We start from the raw sequence: 22470 nt of genomic DNA, 5'->3' as shown, positions 1-22470 counted from the left end.
TCTGGCTCTCTTCTTTTCCTTTTATGCATTATGGTTTGCAATACAGGTGCTAACTGGTTATGGTGTTTGTTCAGGGCATTTGGTATTTTTATCAGAACGGTAAGGCTGGAGTAGCTTTTTAATTGGGTGGAAGCTTCGGGTCATGGATGTGACTGCGGAGGCTTCCAGAAGTACAGGAAGGTGGGGGGAGGTACCCATCTCTTCCCTGAGAAAGCCTGGAGATTTCAGTCACAAAACCCACATACCAGAATTTTCAGCAGATTATATCTTGGTGAGACTGGTAGGGCTGGAGTGATAGCACAGCGGTAGGGCGTTTGCCTTGCACGCAGCCAACATGGCCGACCCGAGTTCGATTCCTCCGCCACTCTCGGAGAGCCAGGCAAGCTACCGAGAGTCTCTCGCCCGCGCGGCAGAGCCTGGCAAGCTCCCCGTGACGTATTCGATATGCCAAACACAGTAACAACAAAGTCTCCAATGGAGACGTTACTGGGCCCGCTCGAGCAAATCGATGATCAACGGGAGGGCCTTTACCTTACTATATCTTGGTGAGGTCTGTCCTGAGACAGTGGAGTCACGATGGGGTATGGTGGCGATTCTGGATTGTGGAAGGAAGTGGCTCCACTTGGGCAGGCCACCTGGCCAAACTACCCCCCTCCAATTTACCCCAGTCTGTTCAGTCATGTGTGGGTTCGAGATTAACTGTGGCTTTTGATCTCTTTTGAGATTTACCAATGGGTCTCTGAAATAAGGCCAATAAATTGGCCACTTAATTTTTTGGTAAACTTGGTCCCAAGTTGTTGGGGTCCAGACAAAGGCACAGGGACAATTTGGGGGTGTCAAGAAGCCTGAAGGCAACATCAGGCTGCTGATGCATTTGCCCTGCAGGTATAGGTTGGCCTGTTGGTGGCACCATACCGCTAATGCTATGCTTTTGTAACTTGGGAGTCAACTGACTGCGAATAATGTTTACTCCTAGGCATCTGCCATATTTACTCAACTTAAGCCTTAGTTTCCCTTAGATCCTAGCACCCAAAAAGGAGGATCCTGATGAGGGGGCTGGATGGATCCAGGGCAAGTGGTAATCTACTCTGGCATCGAAATGGAACAGGCCAACCGCCATGAAACTTTTAAGTTAAGAGAACAGTTATGGACAAATTCTGTCATGACCCAAAGAGAAACAACTGGATAAGGACCCCGCTGGGGTTAGGAAGGACTAATCAGGCCTGAGGACTCTAGACTGGGATCTGTAGTGATATGTCCCCACGAGAGTCACCCCTTAAGCTTAATATATCTCTTACTTTGTCCATACAAAATGACCAGAAAGATCATTAAGAAGTAAATTTAAGATAACCGTTTAAATGTATATGGACTGGGGCTGGAGCGACAGCACAGCAGGTAGGGCCTTTGCTTTGCACGCGGCCGACCTGGGTTCTATTCCCAGCATCCCATATGGTCCCCTGAGCATCGCCAGGAGTAATTCCTGAGTGCAGAGCCAGGAGTAACCCCTGTGCGTTGCTGGGTGTGACCCAAGAAGCAAAAAAAAAAATGTATATGGACTAAGGAAAGGAGAAATATGCCCTTAGATGAAATTCTACCCTTGAGCAGATCTGTGGGGAGACTAGCATGAGAGACAGTAGGAGACAGGAATGAGGGGCGGGGGGGGCACTGGAATGGGGCGTGGAGTGAGACTTGAATAGGTGCACAGGGAGAATGGAATAAACAGTGGGACCGAGAATGGAACAAACAGCAGCTGATCACCAACCAACCTGGCGGTCCTGTTCCCCCCCTCCATGTGTCTGGAGGTGGCTGTGGCAGCCGGCCGGGAGTGGGAAAGTGACTCATGGCCATTGAACACACATGATGAGCATGCCCTCACATTTTTATTGGATACAAAATAACCTTTGGTTTAGGACAGTATTTGTTCAGACTTAAATGAAAGACTATAATAAGGAACTCAGGAATTCCAGAGCAAAACTTGGAAAGACTACACACCTGGAAAATTTTCGCTGTGCAGCGGAGAAGAGTTCATATCTGCAGATCCCATGTCAGACCCGGGTTTAGTATCCATGACACAGAAAGGACCTGAAGAACTCTACAACAGAGTGATAAGAAACTCAATTTAGAGACCGGACCCACAGTCCAGCGGGTAGGGTGCCTGCCTTGCATGTGACTGACACGGGTTCGATCCCTGGCATCCCATATGGTCCCCTGAGCACCACCAGGAATAATTCCTCAGTGCAAAGCCAGGAGTAACCCCTGAGCACTGCCAGGTGTGGCCCCAAAACAACAAAAATAAAAACCTCAATTTAAAAAATAGGCAGTGAATTAAAAATCTTTCTCTATGGAACACAGACAAATGGTTAGAAGCACACAAAAGCAGCCCAACTCTGCTAATCATGAAGGAAGAGCCAACCAATGCCCCACAGAGGTACTGTGTCACACCAACTAGCATGGCCACACTATTATTTAACTTGATCACTTGATCACTTGACTTCCCGTTAATCGTCGATTTGCTTGAGCGGTTGCCAGTAATGTCTCCATTTGTCCCTGTCTTATGTTAGTGTAGCCCAATGGCTTCTGTTCATTCTAGGAACACGAAGAGCCTCAAACCGATCATTCTTACATACGATCATTTTTGTCTTCCTTCGTTGTGGCAATCTAGTTTGGCCTTGAGATTTTATCGGCCTCTCCTTTCTCATCCTTCTCAATGCTGCCATATTGGTGACGCCTTCAGGGTCAGGGGAATGAGACCCATTGTAATTACTGGTTTTGGCATATCGAATACACAACGGATAGCTTGTGAGGCTCTGCCGTGCAGGCGGAATACTCTCGGTAGCTTGCCAGGCTCTCCGAGAGGGATAGAGGCTTTTGGGGCGGCCTCTAATCGCCATTAAAAGGAACAATATCTGAGGCCCAGAGGGTGGCTTCATGCATAAAAGTGCCTGGCTTACACTCAATGACTCTTTTGCATACCACAGCACCCAAAAGGAGAGAGAGAACAAGGGGGAATGCCTTGCCTTGCCACAGAGGCAGGGTGGGATGGGAGGGACTGGGGGTGGGAGGGATACTGGGATCAGTGGTGGTGTAGAATGGGCACTGGTGGAGGGATGGGTATTTGATCATTGTATAACTGAAACCCAAGCACAAAAATGTGTAAATCTACAGCTGTACCTCATGGTGTTTCACTAATAAAAATCTAAATAAAAAAAAAGTTCCTGGCTTACAATATGAGGTCACGAATTTGATCCTCAGGGCAAGCCCTACGTGTCTGTCAAGGTCCAGGTCTGCGATCCCCTTTGCCCCCATGCAATGACTGATGTGTGATACCTGGCACGTAACCAGGTGAGCAATAACCAGGTGAGTGTGAATACCACAACTACAAGTGTGTGAAACCACACACACCCCAGCAGCCACTGCAACCAGAACTGTATGTATTAAAATGCCATTACTGTGTGCAATCCCTGATGGGCACTGAGGCCAAGTATGCGAGCCCCCAGTTTTCAAACAAACTTAACCAGGGCAGGAAAACCAGAACCCAAACCAGCAGCAGGGCTAATGAGGAGCGCCAAGGGGCACAGCAGGAAGGCAGCGGGCACCGTACCAGCAGCTGGAAGTGGGTGTGCACAGCCAGAACTTGGCAGCCCTCAAGACCCGGGGCTGAACTTTGCCCATTGAAATGCTATCACAGTAGCCAGATGGGCAAAGACGGGCAACACCCCCCCCCCATATACAACATACACAGTGGTGGGCCTCCATGTCTGGCCTGGAAGATAACGCCATCTTTTTCTTCCTTCTTCCCTCCCTCCCTTCCTCCCTCCCTTCCATCCTTCCTCAATTTTTATTTCGGCACTCCGAGTTACAACATTATTAATAAAGGTTTCAGGCATATAATGCTCCCCACACCAGAGTGTCAGCATCCCTGTACCAATGTCTCAAGGCTCTTTCCCACTCCCCCGCCCCCCCCATGGTCAATTCAGCTCTGTAAGGTGACTCTCAGGGTCTGTTACCAGTGGCAGTGTGTCATTCCTCTATTGTGCTTCTTTACATTCCACAAATGACAAGGATTCTGTATTTGTTCCTATCCTTCTGACTTCATCAGCATGGTATCCTCTAGTTCCATCCATGTAGCATTGAAGTGCGTTACTTCTTTTCATTTTTCTTTTTTTTTTTGGGGGGGGGGCACACTTGGTGGTACTCAGGGCTTACTCCTGGATGTATGCTCATGCATGCATCACTTCTGGCAGTGCTCAAGGAACGCTATGTAGTGCCAGGCATTGAACCCAGGTTGACCGTATGCAAGGCAAAGAGTCCTACTATTTGGGGCTGGGGCGATAGTACAGCACGTATGGCATTTGCCGTGCATGAGGCCAATCAAGGTTCAATCCCCAGCATCCCATATGGTTCCCCAAGCTGCCAGGAGTAACGCCTGAACACCGTGGTGTGACCCAAAAGACAAAAAAAAATTTATTTATTTTTATTTTTTGCTTTTTGGGTCACACCCAGCGATGCTCAGGGGTTATTCCTGGCTCTGCACTCAGGAATTACTCCTGGCAGTGCTTGGGGGACCATATGGGATGCCGGGGATAGAACCCAGGTCGGCCGCGTTCAAGACAAACGCCCTCCCTGCTGTGCTATCACTCCGGCCCCCCCCCCCCAAATTTTTTTAAAGACCCCTATAGGTTGTCCTATCTCTCTGATCATAGTTTCATCTTTTCTTATAGCCAGGTAGTAAGTATTCCACTGCATATACAGACCACAGTTTCTTTATCCCCTTATCTGTTCCTGGGCATTTGGGTTTTTTCCAGATCTTGGTTATTGTGAATACCACAATAAACCTAAGAATGCAAAAATCTTCAAAATTTCATATTTTGAGCCCTTGAGGTAGATTCTAAGAAGTGGAATTGCTAAGGCACATGAAAACTCAGTTCTTAACTTTTTTTTTTTTTGCTTTTTGGGTCACACCCGGCAATGCTCAAGGGTTACTCCTGGCTTTGCACTCAGGAATCACTCCTGGCGGTGCTTGGGGGACCATATGGGATGCTGGGAATCGAACCCGGGTTAGCTGTGTGCAAGGCAAACGCCCTACCCGCTGTGCTATTGCTCCAGCCCCCTGTTCTTAACTTTTTGAGAAATTCCACACTATATTCCAAAGAGGCTGAGCCTGACTGTTTCACTCAGGATGCCCCAGAGGGGGATGGGTGAGAGTCCTCCCCACCCCAAGGGACCCAGATCCAGCAGCCAAAAACCTTTACAACCCAACCACCACCATGCTCTCTACACGCTCCAGCATAGCCTCTTGCACAAGTAAACGTATTTCTGGACCATGTAGCCACTTTCATGGCTGCTCAACATACCATTAAAAAACTCCGTACCCATTATCCAAGAGTACCACACCACATTTGATGGGGTTCAAACAGTAGACAACCATAGAGGGAAATATTTATATGCATATATACATATTTTCAGATATATATACATATATATATGAAAACTCACATCACTCAATCTATAACAACATGTTAGTAAGATCCTAAAGAATGTCTTAATGGCCCCTGCCAAAATAGAACAATCGTCACACTGTTTCCTCTATGGATACTTTTTTGTAGCAGTTTCAGCTGTTTTTCATAACAGACAATACAAAATATATTATTTCGGTTGTGCTTTGGGACAGGGCTTGGGTCTTGGTATAAAAACATCTCAAATATGGTGGTGGGAAGGTGTCATGGTGGTGGGATTGGTGTTTGAATATTAAATGTAATCAAATATTGCGAACTATCTTACAAAATAAAAAAATTTAAACAGGGGGCTGGAGGAATAGCCTAGCGGGTAGGGCGTTTGCCTTGCACATGGCTGACCTGGGTTCTATTCCCAGCATCCCATATGGTCCCCTGAGCACCTCCAGGAGTAATTCCTGAGTGCATAAGCCAAGAGTAACCCCTGAGTATGGCCGGGTGTGACCCAAAAAGAAAACAAACAAAAAATGTAAACAAAACAAAACAAAAAAACCCATAGAGGCTGAGTCTGACACATTCCCACCCACGTGTCCCTCCCTCCTACTTCTTTCCTGCCTCAGACTATCCTCATTTGCCCTAGGGCCAACAGCGGGGGATGAAGGTCTACCTGGACCACCAGTCATCTGAGTCTGTACCCAGAAGGCCTCACCCAGAAAACCCATCTCCAGTGACCCCGAAGCAGAGACCTGGAGCCACGCCAGCTGAGTAAGGGTATGTGGGCAAGGCTGGTGATTCCTGCGCTGCTCCTGTCTGGTGCCCAGGTTGAGCAGGCAGTTCACAAGTAAACGTATTTCTGGACCACACGGCCACATTGGTGGCTGCTCGACACACCATAAGAAACTCGAGAACAAGGCAGATGTGAATGAAGGGAGTGAATAGCTGGACACAGCCACATGTGCAGTCCCAAAAGGCATGGTGGGGTACAGAGGACCTTCCGCCTTGCAGGGGGCTCAGCCCTGTCGGAGAGAGGACTCCAGAGGAACCAGGAGCAAGGGGGCTCCGGGGATGTTCCTGCCTGACAGGTGCAGTGGGCATGAGGCAGGGGGAGAGCAGGTGGCTCTCCTCCCGAGTCTCCCCTTTGGCCAGTCCTATCTCTGGGCGGCCTGCTCCCACAGCTGCAGCTGAGACTGCAGGCTCTCACCATGTGCTATGTGCTTTCCTGTAGGATCTCACCTAACCTATTGAAAACCCTGGGAGGAGTGAGACCACCTGGGCCAGAGGACAGTGCATGAGATGCTTTACAATGTGTGGGCTGACCTGCTCAACCTGGGCACCAGACAGGAGCAGTACGGGCATCGCTCCTAAGCACAGAGCCAGGAACAGTCCCTGAGCATGCAGGATGCAGCCCAAACTCTGCCCCATCACCCATTTCATGGGAGTAGAGAGTCCACCAAAGAAGCAGCAAGGGAAAACTTGGTCCAGAAGGGCCCTTCATGTCAGCCTTTGTAGCCCAACTTTGCTTGGATGGGGTGGGAGCACCCTGTCACCCTGCAGCAGTAGGACCCTTGCTGGCTGCCCCACCTAGGCACTCAGTACTCCCGGGACTCTCTGAGCCTCCTGAAGTCTCCCTGCTCAGTTGCCCACCCTGCCTGCTGCATCCAGGCCAGAGAGAGGCATGGATGTGCTGGACTCTGTGCCTTGCTGCTGTCCGGTGCTGACAGTCTTACCTAAATGTTGTCTAGTGCCCTGCGCTTTGTGCCAAGGCCTCTGGAGGCGGGTATTGCACTTGGTCAGGCATCAGCCAGGACCAGATCAGGGTGGGCCTGGAAAATCAGAGGGTGCATCTGACAGGACACCAGATGGGATCTGGTGAAGGGTGCGGGCAGGCTGGGTGACCCACTGGAGCTGCCAGAGTGCCAAGGACAAATTCCTTGGAAAGCTCTCAGACCCCTTTCTCAGTCCCCAGGTACCACGGCCTTGAGATCCTTTCCCTCCTCTCTGCACCCCTGCGATCTCTCTCCTCCTCCACGTACCCTGTGGTACTCCCCCTCCTCTATGCACCCCTTCCCTCTCCTCCATGCATCCCTGCCCCTTCCATGTGCCCTGCAGGCCCGCCCCTCCTCTCTACACCCCTGCCCCTCTTCCATGGCCTTCCCCATGCACCTCTGCCCCTCTGTGCACCCCTAAAGTCCTCCCCTTCAATGTCCCCTTGCAGTTCTTCCCCTCTGTCATGCACTCCCGCAGTCCTTCCTCTCTTCCATGCACTCCTCCCCCTCTGTGCACCCCTAAAGTCCTCCCCCCCCTTCATGCCCCAGACACTCTGTTTTGATGCTGGGACCAACCCTTTGCACCTGCCCAAGACCTCTGCAAAGCTTTCTGACCCTTCCATTTGAATAATTACCCATTTCTTTTTAGACCATTCTGTATGCTCCCCTGGTACTACACTCTGCAGGAGCTGCAGGAGCGTCTTCCCTAGCTCCCAGGACAGGCTGTGTGTGTGTGGGGGGGGGGGGGGGGAGTGTGCAGACACTGAGAATACACTCTCAAGATGGCTTAGAATGAAAGACACTAAAGCAAGAACCACTTTGTCACTTTAAAAGAAGGAACAGGCAGGGCTGGAACAATAGCACAGCAGGTAGGGCGTTTGCCTTGTACATGGCCAACCTGGGTTTGATTCCCAGCATCCCATATGGTCCCCCAAGCACCACCAGGAGTAACTCCTGAGTGCATGAGCCAGGAGTAACCTCTGTGCATCGCCGGGTGTGACGCAAAAAAAAAAAGAAAAAAAGAAGGAACAGGGGTCCAGAGTGGTAGAAGAGCAGGTAGGTTTGTCTTGCATGTGGCCAACCTGGGTTTGATCACAGGCATCCCATACCCGAGCACGACCAGGAGTAATTCCTGAGTACAGAACCAGGAGTAACCCCTGAGCATCACCCGGTGTGACCCAAAATACAAGTAATAATAATGATAATAATAATAAATAAAAACAGGGACTGGAGAGAGAGCACAGCGAAGCAGCTGCCTTACTTGCAGCCCACCTGGGTTTGATCTCCCACATCCCCTGTGGTCTCCTGATCACTGCCAGGAATGATCCTTGGGCAGAGTCAGGAGTAAGCCCTGAGCTCCGCTGTGACTCCAAAACCAAAATAAATAAGTGAAGGAACAAAACTCAGGCACGGGTCCCTCTGTGAACCTTGCCTGCTTGTGCTTGACCCATCGTGGGATGTCACCAAATCCACGCTCTCTCCCCCGTCGGTGTTCTCACCTTCCTGTTCCCTGGCACATCCCCTGGGACCCTCCGGTGTCATCTTAAGCCTGGCCAGTGGCCTCCTTTTGGCACCTCCCTGCCTGACCTCATTCGACTAGGACAGCAGTGTTGCCGCTTTGGTCTTGTCCTGTCACTTACTGAGTGACCCAGCCAGGGCACCTGGAATCCCAAGTCCACACCGCCCCCATCCCCGCCCCAGGCCACTCTGGAGTCGCGGCTGTAGGCTGGGGACCTGAGGACGTGGCCGGAGCGTGCACAGGTGCGAGGCCGGAAGAGGCACGAAGGTCTGGGGCGAAAGCTGGACCCTTCTCGAGGCTGCAGATCCCTTCCCCTTCCGGGTCCCACGCGGCCTGCAGCGAGGCCTGGCGACCCTCCCAGCCCCGGACGAAGAGGCGGAAGGCTGGTCCGCCCCGAGAGGCCCCGCGGCACCGGAGGGGCGCGGCGACTCTCCCGCCACGTCCTGTCCCAGCGCTGCCCCATGGAGAGGGCGGGAGGCCGAGCTCACCCTTTGTCGCCGCGGCTTCGCGTTCCGGGAGCGGACTCCTGAGTGACAACCGCCGGGGGCGGAGCGGGGCAGGGCCTCAGGGAGCGGACGCCGGGCACCGCCTCCTATTGGCCGAGCCGGGAGAGACTGCGGAGCGCTGCCGCCGCCCATTGGCCGAGCCGGAGCGAGCGCGGGGCGCCACTGTCGCCCATTGGCCGAGCCGGGAGCGAGCGTGGGGCTCCGCCGCCGCCCATTGGCCGAGCCGAGAGCGAACGCGGGGCGCCGCCGCCCATTGGCTGGCGCGAGTGTGGGAAAGCGCGCCGAGCGGGGTTCACACGCCCCGCCGCGGCGCCCGAAGTCGCCGCCCGGCGGGCGAGGCGCGCTGGAGGCCGGGGAGTCCCGGGCCGCGGCTGCCGGACACGCCCCCAGCCCCGTCTGCCTCGCCCCGGTCCTGCAGCGCGGTGCCGAGGGCGCATCACGGCAGCCTGGCGCCGCGCAGGAGCCTCCTCCCGGACGCCCTCCGGGGAGACGTGAGTCTGGGGGCGCGGGGGACGGGGTCGCGCAGGGGTGGGAGGGGTCCGGCTAGTCACACGTGCGTCCGCGCCCGCCCGGGCCGGCTGAGCAGAGCTGGGACGCGCTTCGACGCCGTGGCTGCGGCCAGTGGGGTCCATTCCCGGGGGCCGAGCGCAGACCAGATCCGAGAAGTCTGTTCTCGAGGCTGCGGGGCAGGCGGCGGGCCGGGGGGCTGGGAGGACCTCCGCACCAGGCAGGGTTGTGTGTGTGCTGGAAGCCCACGCTGGCCACGGTCCTACTGCGCCAGGTGTGTCCCCGCTGGCGGGTCACATGTGGGGGGTGGCCTGAACCTCCGAGGATGAGAGTACTCCCACCCCTCCCACCCCAGGCGCGTCTGCGGTCCATTTCCCCAGCAGCCCAGGTGTCAGGCCAATGCCTGGTGGCAGCTGGGCCAGGTTTAGTCCAGGAGGAGGAGGACGAGGGGGAGTCTCTGCTGAGGCTGTCCCATGACCCGTGGGTGCACCTGGGGTCCTCCAGGTGTGGCCGTGCTGTCCCCCCTGGACCTGCACCCAGCTCTCCGCGGCCATGCTCACCTCCCCACCAGGACAATGGGAAGGTATCCAGGAGGAGAGTTAGTTTTTGTTTGTTTGGAGGCCACGCTGACCAGTGCTCAGGAGTCGCTCTTGGTGGTGCTTGGGGACCCTATAGGATGCTGAGGAGGAAACCTGGGTCAGCTGCCTGCAAGGCCAGCGCCCTCCTCACTGCTGTCTCTGTGGCCCTCTTCCCAACTTCCCAGGGGGTGGAAAAGTGTCTTGTCCACCCCTCTCCTCTGCTCTTTGGAGCTTGGCAGATCTTGCTGCTGGGATTTGCCAAGAGCATCTCCATGCTGACCTAATGAAGTTAAGAGACAGAGAGTGTCTCAGAGGGGTCGCCTGGGCAGAGCTGGCAAGCCCCAGTGTTCCTGTGCCTAGCAGCTCCTGAGGTGCCGCTGCTCCTTAGGAGACAGAGCAGGGCGCAGGGTTGCAGGTGCCTCAGCTGTAGAAGTCACCTGCTGCCTTCCCTGCCCAGTCTGGGTCTGGATCTCTGGCCTCTCCTGCCTGCTGCACCGAGACCCACCTTGTGCTTTTTCTGGGCAGCAGGAAAAAGGTATGTATATGGGGGTGGGGGGGGAGGGACTCTCACTCTTCCCAGGCTCCTTACTCCTTTCCAGCCTTTACCCCTCCCTCGTGCTGTTGGGCTCTGGATCATTCTCTCTGCTTTCTGTCCCCGGCTATCTGCATCTTAGCTCTTACAGGAGAGACTCCTGAGATGGAACTCCTTTCTCTTGTGTGGTGGAGGGGGGAGCTGGGGGTTCCTTTCACACACCCCCTCCCAGCAAAGCCTCTCAGCTGTAGACAAGGAACAGAGTCAATAAATGTTCTCTGGATTCTTACACACAGCCAGCTGTGTTCTGTGCAGGCTGTCTTAGGCTGTGGGCCCAGGGCTTGGAGACCAAGCCGCTCTATCTACTATTCAGCAGAAGAAGTCTGCTGCAAAAGCTAAGATACAGATGCAGAAAATCAGGGGTGTTGGGATCTGGAGAAGGGATGGGAACCTGCACAGGACATGGATTCAGGCCACTCGGACACTCAGCACTCTGGCCTCAGCCTGGGACCTGCGTCAGATCTGCTCCACAGAGTCCCTGAAGAACGTCAGGTTTGCGGGACTCAGACTGTGACTTCTCTTGCTCCTGGCTGCAGAGAAGCTGCAGGCTCACCAAGGCGTCCATCCACAGTGCTGCCAGGGGTACAGATACCTGCAGCTTTTCAGGAAGACCCGGTGCCGCCCACAGCCTGAGTGTGGAGCCAGACCTTGCCCAGCCCAGCAGCCCGGGAGCCAGTTCTCAGAACTGTGGGGTGAAAACTGCTGGTTGCTGCAAGCTGTTAAATCAGGGCCAGGCGATAGTGCAGCAGGCAGGGCACTTGTGGCAGACCCAGGCTCAATCCCCAGCACCCAGTATGGTCCCCTGAGCCCCGTCAGGAGTGATCCCTGAGCACAGCTGAGTGTGGCATCAAAACCAAAAAGAAGACTAGAGAACAAAACCAAGCTGTTAGACCAGATCAATGTGCTACCCAACAGTAAGTAACAAGACAAGGGCTTATGTTTATTTTATATTTAAAAATAAGGGGCTTGAGCCAGGAGTCAGCCCTGAGCACTCCTAGTTGTGGCCCCAAAACCAAAATATAAAATGTAACATCAGGAGCAGCACCCTGGCCTTTGGAGTCACCCCAGAAAATGGAGCTGTCCAGTTCTTTCCTTGCCGATCATTGTAACCAGTAAAGACCATTGTTGGCACCATTAAAAACAGAGGCCGGGGGCACCAGAGTGATAGTACAGCAAGTAGGGTGCTTGCTTGCAGTTGACTAGGTTTTGAATCCCAGCACCCCAGATGGCCCCCTCAGCACCACCAGGAGTAAGCCCTGAGCACGGCTAAGTGTGGCCCAAAAAAAGGAAAGAAAAATGGAGTGGAAACCACAATGACATAGCAGAGATAAGACCAAACATTAAACATGAATGACGTTTGATATTCCCAGTGGCAGGGAGGGTCTGAGTAACCCAGAATGTGAAACACTGGTAGGAATGAAAAAGTGTGACCACATTGGAAACACCCTTGCAGTTTCTTAAAAAGCTAAATGGTAACCCATCATGTAGCCTCTGTGTTCCTGCCTGAGTATTTCCCCCAAAATAAAAGCCAGGTGCACTTGAGGACTTAAGCAAAAATATTCATTGTGAGTTTTTATGGTAACCCCAAGCTTAATGAAACTCAAATTTCACCACCAGATGAAATAGACTGGGACAGCCAACAGTGGAATGAATGCTCCATTTTAGAATTATTTTTCCTGGGTTTCACGAAGTCGTGATACCGCCCCCCAGGGGTCCAATCAGGGAGTGGTAGTTGTGATGTGCAACTGGGTGCACTTTCTTTTTGTTCTCCTAAAGAAGGTGGGTTTTTGGGGCTGGAGAGGACCTGAGTTGAAAGTGTGGGGTAGGCCAAATGTTTGTGTACACATGATCTGTACACAAGACAACACAGGTAAATTTCTTTATTTTTTTAATTTAATTTTATTTTTATAAAGTAGTTCACAGTATTTGATTACATTTAATATTCGAACACCAATCTCACCACCAGTACCCCTTCCCACTACTATATTGCGGTGTTTCCATCAATAACCCCAAAGCAGAACTGAAATAATTTATTTTGTATTGTTTGTTATGAATAAACCGCTGAAAATGCTCCAGAAAAAGTTTCCTTAGAGGAAAGTGTGTGAAGATTGTTGTATTTCACCCAGGGACCATTGAGTCCTTCTATAAGAGATCGCTGACATACTGTTAAAAGTTGAGCCTTGTGTGCTTATATATCTGTGAAAATATATTTCCCTCTAAGATTGGTTGCCTTCTACTTTAAACCCCATCAACTGTGGTGCGCTAGTCTTGGAATATGAGTGGTGTGAGGTATGAGACGCGAAGTCCAGGAATAGGTTCACTCATGGGTGAGGCTCAGCCCAAGTGTGTAGAGAGCAACCGTGAGCATGGCGGTGGTTGAGTTCTAGAGGTTTTGGGCTGCCAGGCCTGGGTCCCTTGGGATAGGGAGGAGCCTCACCCACCCCCCTCCAGGATGCCTGGAATGGAACAGCCTGGCCCAGGGTCTGGCTGCATGGGTTTGGTGAGTCGTTTTATTCTCTTTCGAGAAAATTATGAGTTTCTGAATCATGGCCGTTGATGAGATTCACAGATGAATTTAAAATAATTTAATCAGACTGCTTTGTACTGCACAGACCAGTATACACTGCTTGATCCCACTCATGGTTCTAGACAGACCGCCAACAGTAGTGACGGACCCCACTTTACTCACTTTTGGTGGATGTCTTGGCAGGAGAAGGGGAGGGGGTGTTATCAAGGGTTAGGGGAATTGTTGGGGTGTTGGGGACGACCACTCTTCCTGGGTCTGCATGCAGATGAAAACTTACCAGATTTACACTTTGAATATGTGCAGTTTACTATACGTGAATTTGACCTCAATAACGTGATTTGACAATTGAGAGTAAAAAGCCCTTACTTTGGGTAGCGTTTTTGAGACTGGCAGGTAACAGTTGCTCATTGAAAGCTGCTCCCACATGGAGGCTGGAGAGATAGAACAGAGGGTAAGACTTACATGTGGCTGACCTGGGTTCGATTCCCCAGCATCCCATATGGTCACCTGAGCACTGCCAGGAGTGATTCCTGAGTATAGAGTCGGGAGTAACCCTGAGCATCACCAGGTGTATCCAAAAACTTGGGGAGGGAAGTTGAGCCTGGCTCCCTCCTGGCGTCCCCATGCCCTCTGGTGGCCACTTTGGGTACTGCAGTCTTACTCTCTTTGGCCCTTTACCCTACATTCCTGCTTGAGATGCCAGTGACAATCAGAAATAGAGAAAAACAGCACTGAAGCACTTCAGGGAATAGTTGTGGAGTATCTTTTAAAGTTGGGTGAGTGAAATGCGTCCGGTCCCAGCAGTAGGTTACCGGCGCTGGGTCACCCCAGATGGGAGTAGGTTTCGTGCCTTGGCCTCTTCCCCCTGGCGGCCAGGTGGCCGCCATCCTCCAGAGGCCACTGGACAGTCAGGTTTGGGCCCTAAGTGATGAGACACGTGGGGCCTCACGGGATGGGGGTGGAGCCGGCCTTTCCTCCCTGTCCCAATGAGACCCTGAGTCGCCGCACTTGAACGGCCTCTCTGGCTCCTGATCAAGCTGCTTAACGACCATGATCCCAGAGACTCAGGAACAAATCTCAGAACCCAGCATGTTTTCGCAGAAATCCCTCCAGATTTAATTGTTAAAACTTCGGAATTTCAAAATCGCGTGGCCACTACTGCAGCCGCGCAACATCATTTATTATTCATAACCAGCAATAGAAAACAAATTGTCTACTGTTGCCTTTTCGGCAGATCTGAATGTTGGGGTAAAATCCCAAGTAATAATGGTGGGTCTGGTGTCAAAATATTGAGTGTAATCAAAGTAGAGAGAGAGTAATGTGGAAATCATCGGCCCCACAGGTAGGGGGAGGGTGTGGGATGGGGGTATACTGGGGTTGTTGGGGGTGGAGAATGGGCACTGGTGAAGGTATGGGTGTTTCATTGTATGACCGAGACTTAAACCCGAAAGCTTTGTAACTGCTCTCACGGTGATTCAATAAATAAAATTATGAAAAATTTTAAAAAAGTAAGATGAAGTTCATGCCCAATTCAATCAGCCTAATCAGTGGCTGAATAAATAGCAGTACTCTACATAAAATAAATAAATAAAGTTGGGTGAGTACAGCCTCTGGTCCAGCAGCCTCTGTGATCACATACTTAGGTCTCACAAAAGAAATTCCGTGCTCAGTGGTAGCGCACTTTCCTCACATGTGTGAGGCCCTGGCACTGAGAAAAGGAAAAGGAAAAAGAAACATGGGACTGGAAAGATAGGACAGAGAGAAAGGTGTTTGCCTGGCACACGGCCAACCCAGGGTCAATCCTCAGCATCCCATAGGGTCCCCTGATTCCTGGCAGAAGTGATCCCTTAGCTCAGAGCCAGGAGTACGCCCTGAGCATCACCAGGTGTGAAAAAGAAAAAGGCAGACAGGAAGAAAGATTAAAGAATGTTCACAGCATCAATATTGGTAATCATTGCAAACTGGAAACAGTCTGAATCTCTGGAGGAGAATGATGAAGCAAGCTGTACATTTGTGGCAGGCCAACCCTAGTGAGGCCCAGAACACCGTCCGTGTGTGGTGAAAGCATTACCGCAGGAGATGTCCCCCTTGGTCTCTGTCCTGGTTCTGGTGCAGGGCTCTTTAAACCCTGGGAATCTCTGAGAGAGAAGAGCACCGGAACATCTTTGTTTAACCGGTGCTCTCTGCGTGGGCTCCTGGGTGGGGGGCTGGCCACAACAGGGACTGGGGGCTTATAATTCCAGCCCCACCCCCCACCCTGAGAGTGAGAAGGCTGGCAGTGGGGCCCTGGGCTCAACCTGTGGCAGGTGGTAGGAAGGGGTCCACAGGGTAGTGACGGGCAAGAGCTCGTGATGCTGGAGCAAGAGGCTGTCTACCTCAGGAAAGGACCCATGTGCTTTGCCTGCTGACTAGGGCCCTCTGCAGCCTCTGACCTGCCAGGAGACTTGGCCTGGCTGAGGCCCCTCAAAGGCCATCTATTTGTGGCCTGGACACTGGTGTTAGCAGGGGACATGTGACCAGGGGTGTATTTTGGGCAGTGGGTGGAGCCTGTTGTGGGAAGCCCAGCACCATGCCGTTCTGGGACAGGCTGCTCGGACGTTCAGCGCTGCTGCCCAGCTGGCCCTGGGGTCCCAGGTAGGATGCTGTGAGCCCCTCTCTCCCACCCTGAGGAGCCCCAAAGACAGGCCACCCCACAGGGCTTCCTGGGGATCAGAAAGAAGGGCCAAGTTCAGTGGGTTGGAGATACACGGTGCCCTGGCCTCAGGGTTCTTGTCTTAAGGGCCGCATGCCCGTGAGCTGTCCTACGTCCAGTGGAGTGGACCAAAGACTGTGGGCGCCACTAAGGACTCTGGTCTCACTGAGACAGGGCAGCTGGGTAGGCCTGGGACAGGGGCCCTGAGGTGGCCAACAGTCTGTAGGAGATGAGCTCACTTCCGCTCTGTAACTGCTGACCGGTCCCTGGCAGGGCTAGACGACCTCTGAGCAGCCTCTGACCTTGGTGAACCTGAAGGAAACCCAGCTGACAGAGGTCACACCCAAGGCTGGTCACCTGCTGGACACTGTGGCCCTTCCCCATGGCCAGCAGGGGCGCTGTGCCAGGCCAGGGCTAACTCTTGCTCCCAGTGAGCTCGGTGAGGGGAGTAGGGAGGGGTAGAGGCTGTTCTGGGAGCACAGGCTGTGCTGCCCAGCCTTGGGCATCCTCACTGAGCCGTAAGCACGTCTGATTTTGGGGGGCGGCCACTGGCTCTGTGAACTTGCCCTTCAGGGCCCCTTGGACGTGGCAGCTGTGCCCAGGGTGGGCGGGCAGCTGGGGGAAGGGGGCGACACTCTCCGGCTCTGTCCTGCTTCTTTTCAGGGCCAAGAATGGAGAGCTGGCCCAGAGCCCAGAAGGTGGGGGCCACCCCAGTGGGCAGCCGGGGTAGAGGCCACGTGTGCCAGGCCTGTAAACCCCACCCTGTGCCAGCCGAGAGCCGGTGCTGACCAGAAATGGAGAACTTCCAGTACAGCGTCCACTTGAGCGAGCAGGACTGGGCTGAGTTCTCGGCCACAGCCGAGGAGTGTGACCTCCTGCAGGCCAGCCTGGCCTCCGGGGACGAGCTCCTGTCCAGTGACATTGACCAAGGGGACAGCAGTGGCAGTAGTCCCCCTGGGCCTCCACCTCATGTCAAGGGGCCATCTACTCCTGGGGGGAGGGGCTGGCCCGGCTTCGAGGAAGAGGACAAGGCGGTCACCCGACAGCTGGTCAGCAGTTCTTGGCGTGAGCCTGGCCTGGCCCTGGGGGCCAGTCAGCAGACGCCGAGCACGTCCACACAGTCGGAAGTTTGGCTGTCCCTCGGCTCTAGCCAGAACTCGTCCTCCCTTGGGTCTTCCAGATCCGAGATGCAGCGACTCTTGCAGGGACCAGCCTCCCGGGGTCCTGCCCTCAGCCCCCCTGAAGGGACTTCTCAGAGCTCAGAGGCCCCCGCCGGCAGCGCCACGCCCCAGGGGCACCCCAGCAGCCCTGGAGCCCCTACACGCAACCCCAGCCGAAAGAAGAGGCGCTCTGCAGGCACCAAGGCCGGAGGGCGCTCGGGATCCACTCCCACCCAGTCCACCTCCCCTCTGGGGGCCAACACCAAGTCCAGGAGTCCAGGGCCTGGGGAGGGACCCTTGGCTCCGGTTGGAACGCGGACCCCAGGCACCAGGCAGGAAAAGCCATGGCAAGACTCTGCAGAGGCCCCTGAGCAGATGGCCACACAGGGTTTGGATCTGTCTACACCTGCCTCTCCGACCAAGCAAGGTCAAGATGGACTCAGAATGACCTCTGGGGCCCAGTCACATGCAAAATCCTCACCTGCCCAGGAGGGTCGTCTGGATAACTCAGTGGCTAAGTTAGACACACCTCCGTCTACACCTGCCTCCAAGCCTCAGCCTGATATGCCTCTGTCTACATCTGCCTCCAAACCTCAGCCCAACACGTCTCCATCGACACCCGCCTCCAAGACTCAGCCTGATATGCTTCCATCCATACCTGCCTCCAAGCCTCAGCCCGACACACCTCCGTCTACACCTGCTTCCAAGCCTCAGCCTAATACACCTCTGTCTACACCCGCCTCCAAGCCTCAGCCTGATATGCCTCTGTCTACATCTGCCTCCAGACCTCAGCCCAACACGTCTCCGTCTACACCCGCCTCCAAGCCACAGCCCGACACACCTCCGTCTACGCCTGCTTCCAAGCCTCAGCCTAATACACCTCTGTCTACACCTGCCTCCAAGCCTCAGCCTGATACACCTCTGCCTACACCCACCTCCAAGCCTCAGCCTGATATGCCTCTGTCTACACTCGCCTCCAAGCCTCAGCCTGATATGCCTCTGTCTACATCCACCTCCAAGCCTGAGCCTGATATGCCTCTGTCTACATCTGCCTCCAAACCTCAGCCCAACACGTCTCCGTCTACACCCGCCTCCAAGCCACAGCCCGACACACCTCCGTCTATGCCTGCTTCCAAGCATCAGCCTAATACACCTCTGCCTACACCCACCTCCAAGCCTCAGCCTGATATGCCTCTGTCTACACCCGCCTCCAAGCCTCAGCCTCATATGCCTCTGTCTACATCCACCTCCAAGCCTGAGCCTGATATGCCTCTGTCTACATCTGCCTCCAAACCTCAGCCCGACACGTCTCCGTCTACACCCGCCTCCAAGCCACAGCCCGACACACCTCCGTCTACGCCTGCTTCCAAGCCTCAGCCTGATACACCTCTGCCTACACCCGCCTCCAAGCCTCAGCCTGATATGCCTCTGTCTACACCCGCCTCCAAGCCTCAGCCTGATATGCCTCTGTCTACATCCACCTCCAAGCCTGAGCCTGATATGCCTCTGTCTACATCTGCCTCCAAACCTCAGCCCGACACGTCTCCGTCTACACCCGCCTCCAAGCCACAGCCCGACACACCTCCGTCTATGCCTGCTTCCAAGCCTCAGCCTAATACACCTCTGCCTACACCCACCTCCAAGCCTCAGCCTGATATGCCTCTGTCTACACCCGCCTCCAAGCCTCAGCCTGATACACCTCTGTCTACATCTGCCTCCAAACCTCAGCCCAACACATCTCCGTCTACACCCGCCTCCAAGACTCAGCCCAACACACCTCCGTCTACACCTGCCTCCAAGCCCCAGCCTGATACGCCTCCATCCACACCTGCCTCCAAGCCTCAGCCTGATACACCTCTGTCTACACCCACCTCCAAGCCTCAGCCCGACACACCTCTGTCTACGCCTGCCTCCAAGCCTCAGCCTGATATGCCTCTGTCTACACCCGCCTCTAAGCCTCACCTCAACACACCTCCGTCTACACCTGCCTCCAAGCCTCAACCTGACACATCTCTGTCTACACTCTCCTCCAAGATTCAACTTGATACACCTTTGTCTACACTTGCCTCTGTGCCTCAGCCTAACATGCCTCTGTCTATACCTGCCTCTGAGGTTCAACCCGATATGCCTCTGTCTACACCCTCCTCCAAGATTCAACCTGACACACCTCTCTGTACACTTGCCTCTAAGCCTCAACTCAACACAGCTTCGTCTACACCTGCCTCCAAGCCTCAGCCCGACACACCTATGTGTACACCCGCTTCCAGGTCTCAGCTCAGCACTCCTCTGGCTACACTCGTCTCCAGGCCTAGACTGGATACGGACTTGGGTACACCCAACACAGAGGCGGAAGCGGAGGTGGACTCAGCTGCCTTTGCCTCCAAGGCTGCCCCACCTGCAGCTCAGTCTGCTGTGGGCCTGCCCGCACCTGCCCCCGCTCCCCAGAGTGGGCCTTCTGCGCTGGGCATGGAAACTGCCCCCAAGAACAAGCCGGGTCTGAGCCCTGCTGTGGCTTCAGGGTGGCCCCAAGAAAATCCCAAAGGGGAATCCCCAGAAGGCACCCCTGCTGGTCCTGCCCCAGCCCCCAAGAGGAAGAAAGTGCGATTCTCCATGCCGACTTCCTGCCCTGAGGAACCAGACTCGGGGGCAAACTTGGCACCTCCCTCACCTGCTACAACCTGGCCCTCAGCCCTCAGGACAGTGGCCGGGGGTTGCGGGGGGCCTGGAGCCTGGGATGCTGTGGCCGTTGGGCCTCGGCTCCCTCAGCCTCGGATCCTTAAGCGCTTGCCTCCCCCTGCCCCCTCTGCTTCAGCGGGGTCTGGACCTCGGAGCTCCTTTGTGGTGACCCTCCCTGAAGCCTATGAGTTTTTTTTCTGTGACACCATTGAGGAGGAGGAAGAAGAGGCCGAGGAGGCCACAGAGATCCCCACTGAAGTTCAGTGGCCGGATGTGTGTGAGTTCTTCTTCAGAGACAGACGAGCCCAGAGGGCAGGGCTCAGAGGGGGCACCCAAGCCCCGGCACCCGGGAAGGAGCCTGAGCCCATCACTACCCCGGAGGCCTGTGAGCGCTTCCACGGAGAGAATCAGCCAAGGAGCGCATTGGAGCCGGGAGTCCTCCAGCTGCAGGCCACAGGCAAAGAGTCGCCCCCTGAGGCACTGTCCCGGAAAGTGGGGCCTGGCTGCTCCCAGGAACCCCAAAGTGCTGCCACTGAACAGCTCCAGCTGGCACTCAGGCAAACAGGTAGGTGCTGTGTGGAACCAGTGATTGTCCAGCGCCTGAGAACATACTGTGTGCAGAGCTCAGCCAGGAGGGTTAGTAGGGGATAAGAGGGAGAGGAAGGAAGGAAGGAAGGAAGGAAGGAAGGAAGGAAGGAAGGAAGGAGGGAGGGAGGGAGGGAGGGAGGGAGGGAGGGAGGATAGAAGGAAGAAAGGAAGGAAGGAAGGAAGGAAGGAAGGAAGGAAGGAGGGAGGGAGGGAGGGAGGGGGGAGGAAGAATAGTAGGAGGAGGAAGGAAGGAGGAAGGAAGGGAGGGAAGGGAGAGGGAGGGAGGGAAGGACATGGGAGGGAGAAAAGGAGAACGGAGGAAGGAGGGAGGGAGGAAGGGTTCCAGTCATTCTGGGCACAGTCATGGGTGACAGGCTGGGCCACACACTGGCTCTCAAGGACCTGAATCGGCACTGATCTGTACCCTGTGCTGAGTTAGATAGCCCCAGCCCCCAGCAGGATAGGGCTGGGGCAGTTCCTGCTCTGACCTCATGGCATATAGGTCAGATACTCAGTAGACCCCACCTCATGTTCTCTCAGAGGATGTTTATAACCCAGATAGTAATGGCCCAGATACAGCGTTCCCTAATGCTGGAAACCACAGATATACCCGGTGGCAGAGAGGCTGGGGACTGGGCTCAGGCAGTTCCCGGACAGCTGCATACTGCAGCATGTCTGACGACACAGATGGAGCTCAGAATGTTGCTTCTCTTTCTAGGGGAATCCTGGGATCCTCTCACTTCATTTAACTTCAGCCAGAAAGACATGTGCCTGGTGTTTGTAGCCTTTGCCTCCTGGGCCGTGAGGACGTCAGATCTGCACAACCCTGACGCTTGGAAAACAGGTGGGGCCCTGAGGGCTGGGGGACACATGAAGCCCTGGGGAGGGGCGGGTGCCTCTGGAGGGCAGGTGTCCAGTCTCACCCTATCTGGGCCAAGGGCAGGTGTGAGGGCACTGGCCTTCTCTCTGGAGAAGCCACTGCTTGTTCGGTCACCACCTGCTACTGGGCTGGACAGCCGGGGCAGGGAGGGCGGGGGGGCAGGAGGTCAGGGTAGCCCGGGAAGCCGGAGCTCAGGAGGCTCGTGACTTTCCCGCAGTCCTGCTGGCCAACATCGGCACCGTCTCGGCCATCCGTTACTTCCGCCGGCACGTGGGGCGAAGGCATCGCAGCCCCAGCCGAAGCAGGAGCCCCAGCCCCAGCTCCTAGGAGGGTCCTTGTCCAGCGCAGGGTGATGTGGGACAATGGAGCAGACACTGGTGCTCAGGACAGCCCTGCCACCTGTTCTGCCCCGCACCCTGCTTCCTGCAACATCGTGGACGGAGCCAGCCTCGCGCTGACTGTCTTGGGCTCACTTGAGTTGTCCAGACAGCGGCTGCCGAGGCCGAGTCTGCAGAGCACAGCGAGGAAGGGGAAGTGAGAGTCTGACGGGTAGGTGGGAGCAGGTGCTGGTGGGAGGGAGGCCCCGCAGCCAGCCACGTGGCGCTGGGAATGGAGGCACTTTCTCCAGTGAACTGCTGGGGTGTGGCTAACTGGGTTCCTGGTTAGCTGGGGAGGAGAGGCAGAGAAGGATGTCGGAAGGCAGAGAGGCCCCGAGAACCTGGGCTGGGGCCGAAGAAAGGGTGGGCAGGGTGGGTGCGGGGTTCCTGCCTCTGAGGCAGTGGGCTGCAATGTGGGGAGCTGTCGGACAGTCGCAAGGCCCTCATCTGGGAAAGCTAAGTGAGGTGCGAGGCAGAACAAAGCAGGCTAGTCAGAACGGAGCCAGGGGCTGGCGGGAGGGGGCTTCCCGGCTGGCTGCGGGCAGGCATTCAGCCCGGGGCAGCAGGCGCTCGGTCCTGAGCACAGTGGACACACACACCAATAAACTTTTGCTGTCACTTCTTTAGTTCAGTTCCTCTCCACCTGCCC

At 54.8% G+C, this 22470-nt stretch overlaps 1 protein-coding gene across 1 annotated transcript; it reads left to right on the top strand.

The window, feature by feature from the left end:
• The first annotated feature begins 16027 nt into the window (after positions 1-16027).
• On the top strand, positions 16028-22439 carry PERM1 (PPARGC1 and ESRR induced regulator, muscle 1). The gene is made up of 4 exons (XM_056128561.1): positions 16028-16082; positions 16804-20541; positions 21283-21408; positions 21662-22439. The coding sequence occupies exons 2-4, from the start codon at positions 16935-16937 to the stop codon at positions 21769-21771; spliced, it is 3843 nt and encodes a 1280-aa protein (XP_055984536.1). The 5' UTR covers positions 16028-16082; positions 16804-16934; the 3' UTR covers positions 21772-22439.
• Positions 22440-22470: the final 31 nt, after the last annotated feature.

The sequence above is a fragment of the Sorex fumeus genome, unplaced genomic scaffold (assembly GCF_029834395.1).
Source record: "Sorex fumeus unplaced genomic scaffold, SorFum_2.1 ptg000064l, whole genome shotgun sequence".
NCBI classification, from domain to species: domain Eukaryota; kingdom Metazoa; phylum Chordata; class Mammalia; order Eulipotyphla; family Soricidae; genus Sorex; species Sorex fumeus.
Note: the sequence above shows the minus strand (reverse complement) of the source record. Positions and strands in the feature narration are given on the sequence as shown.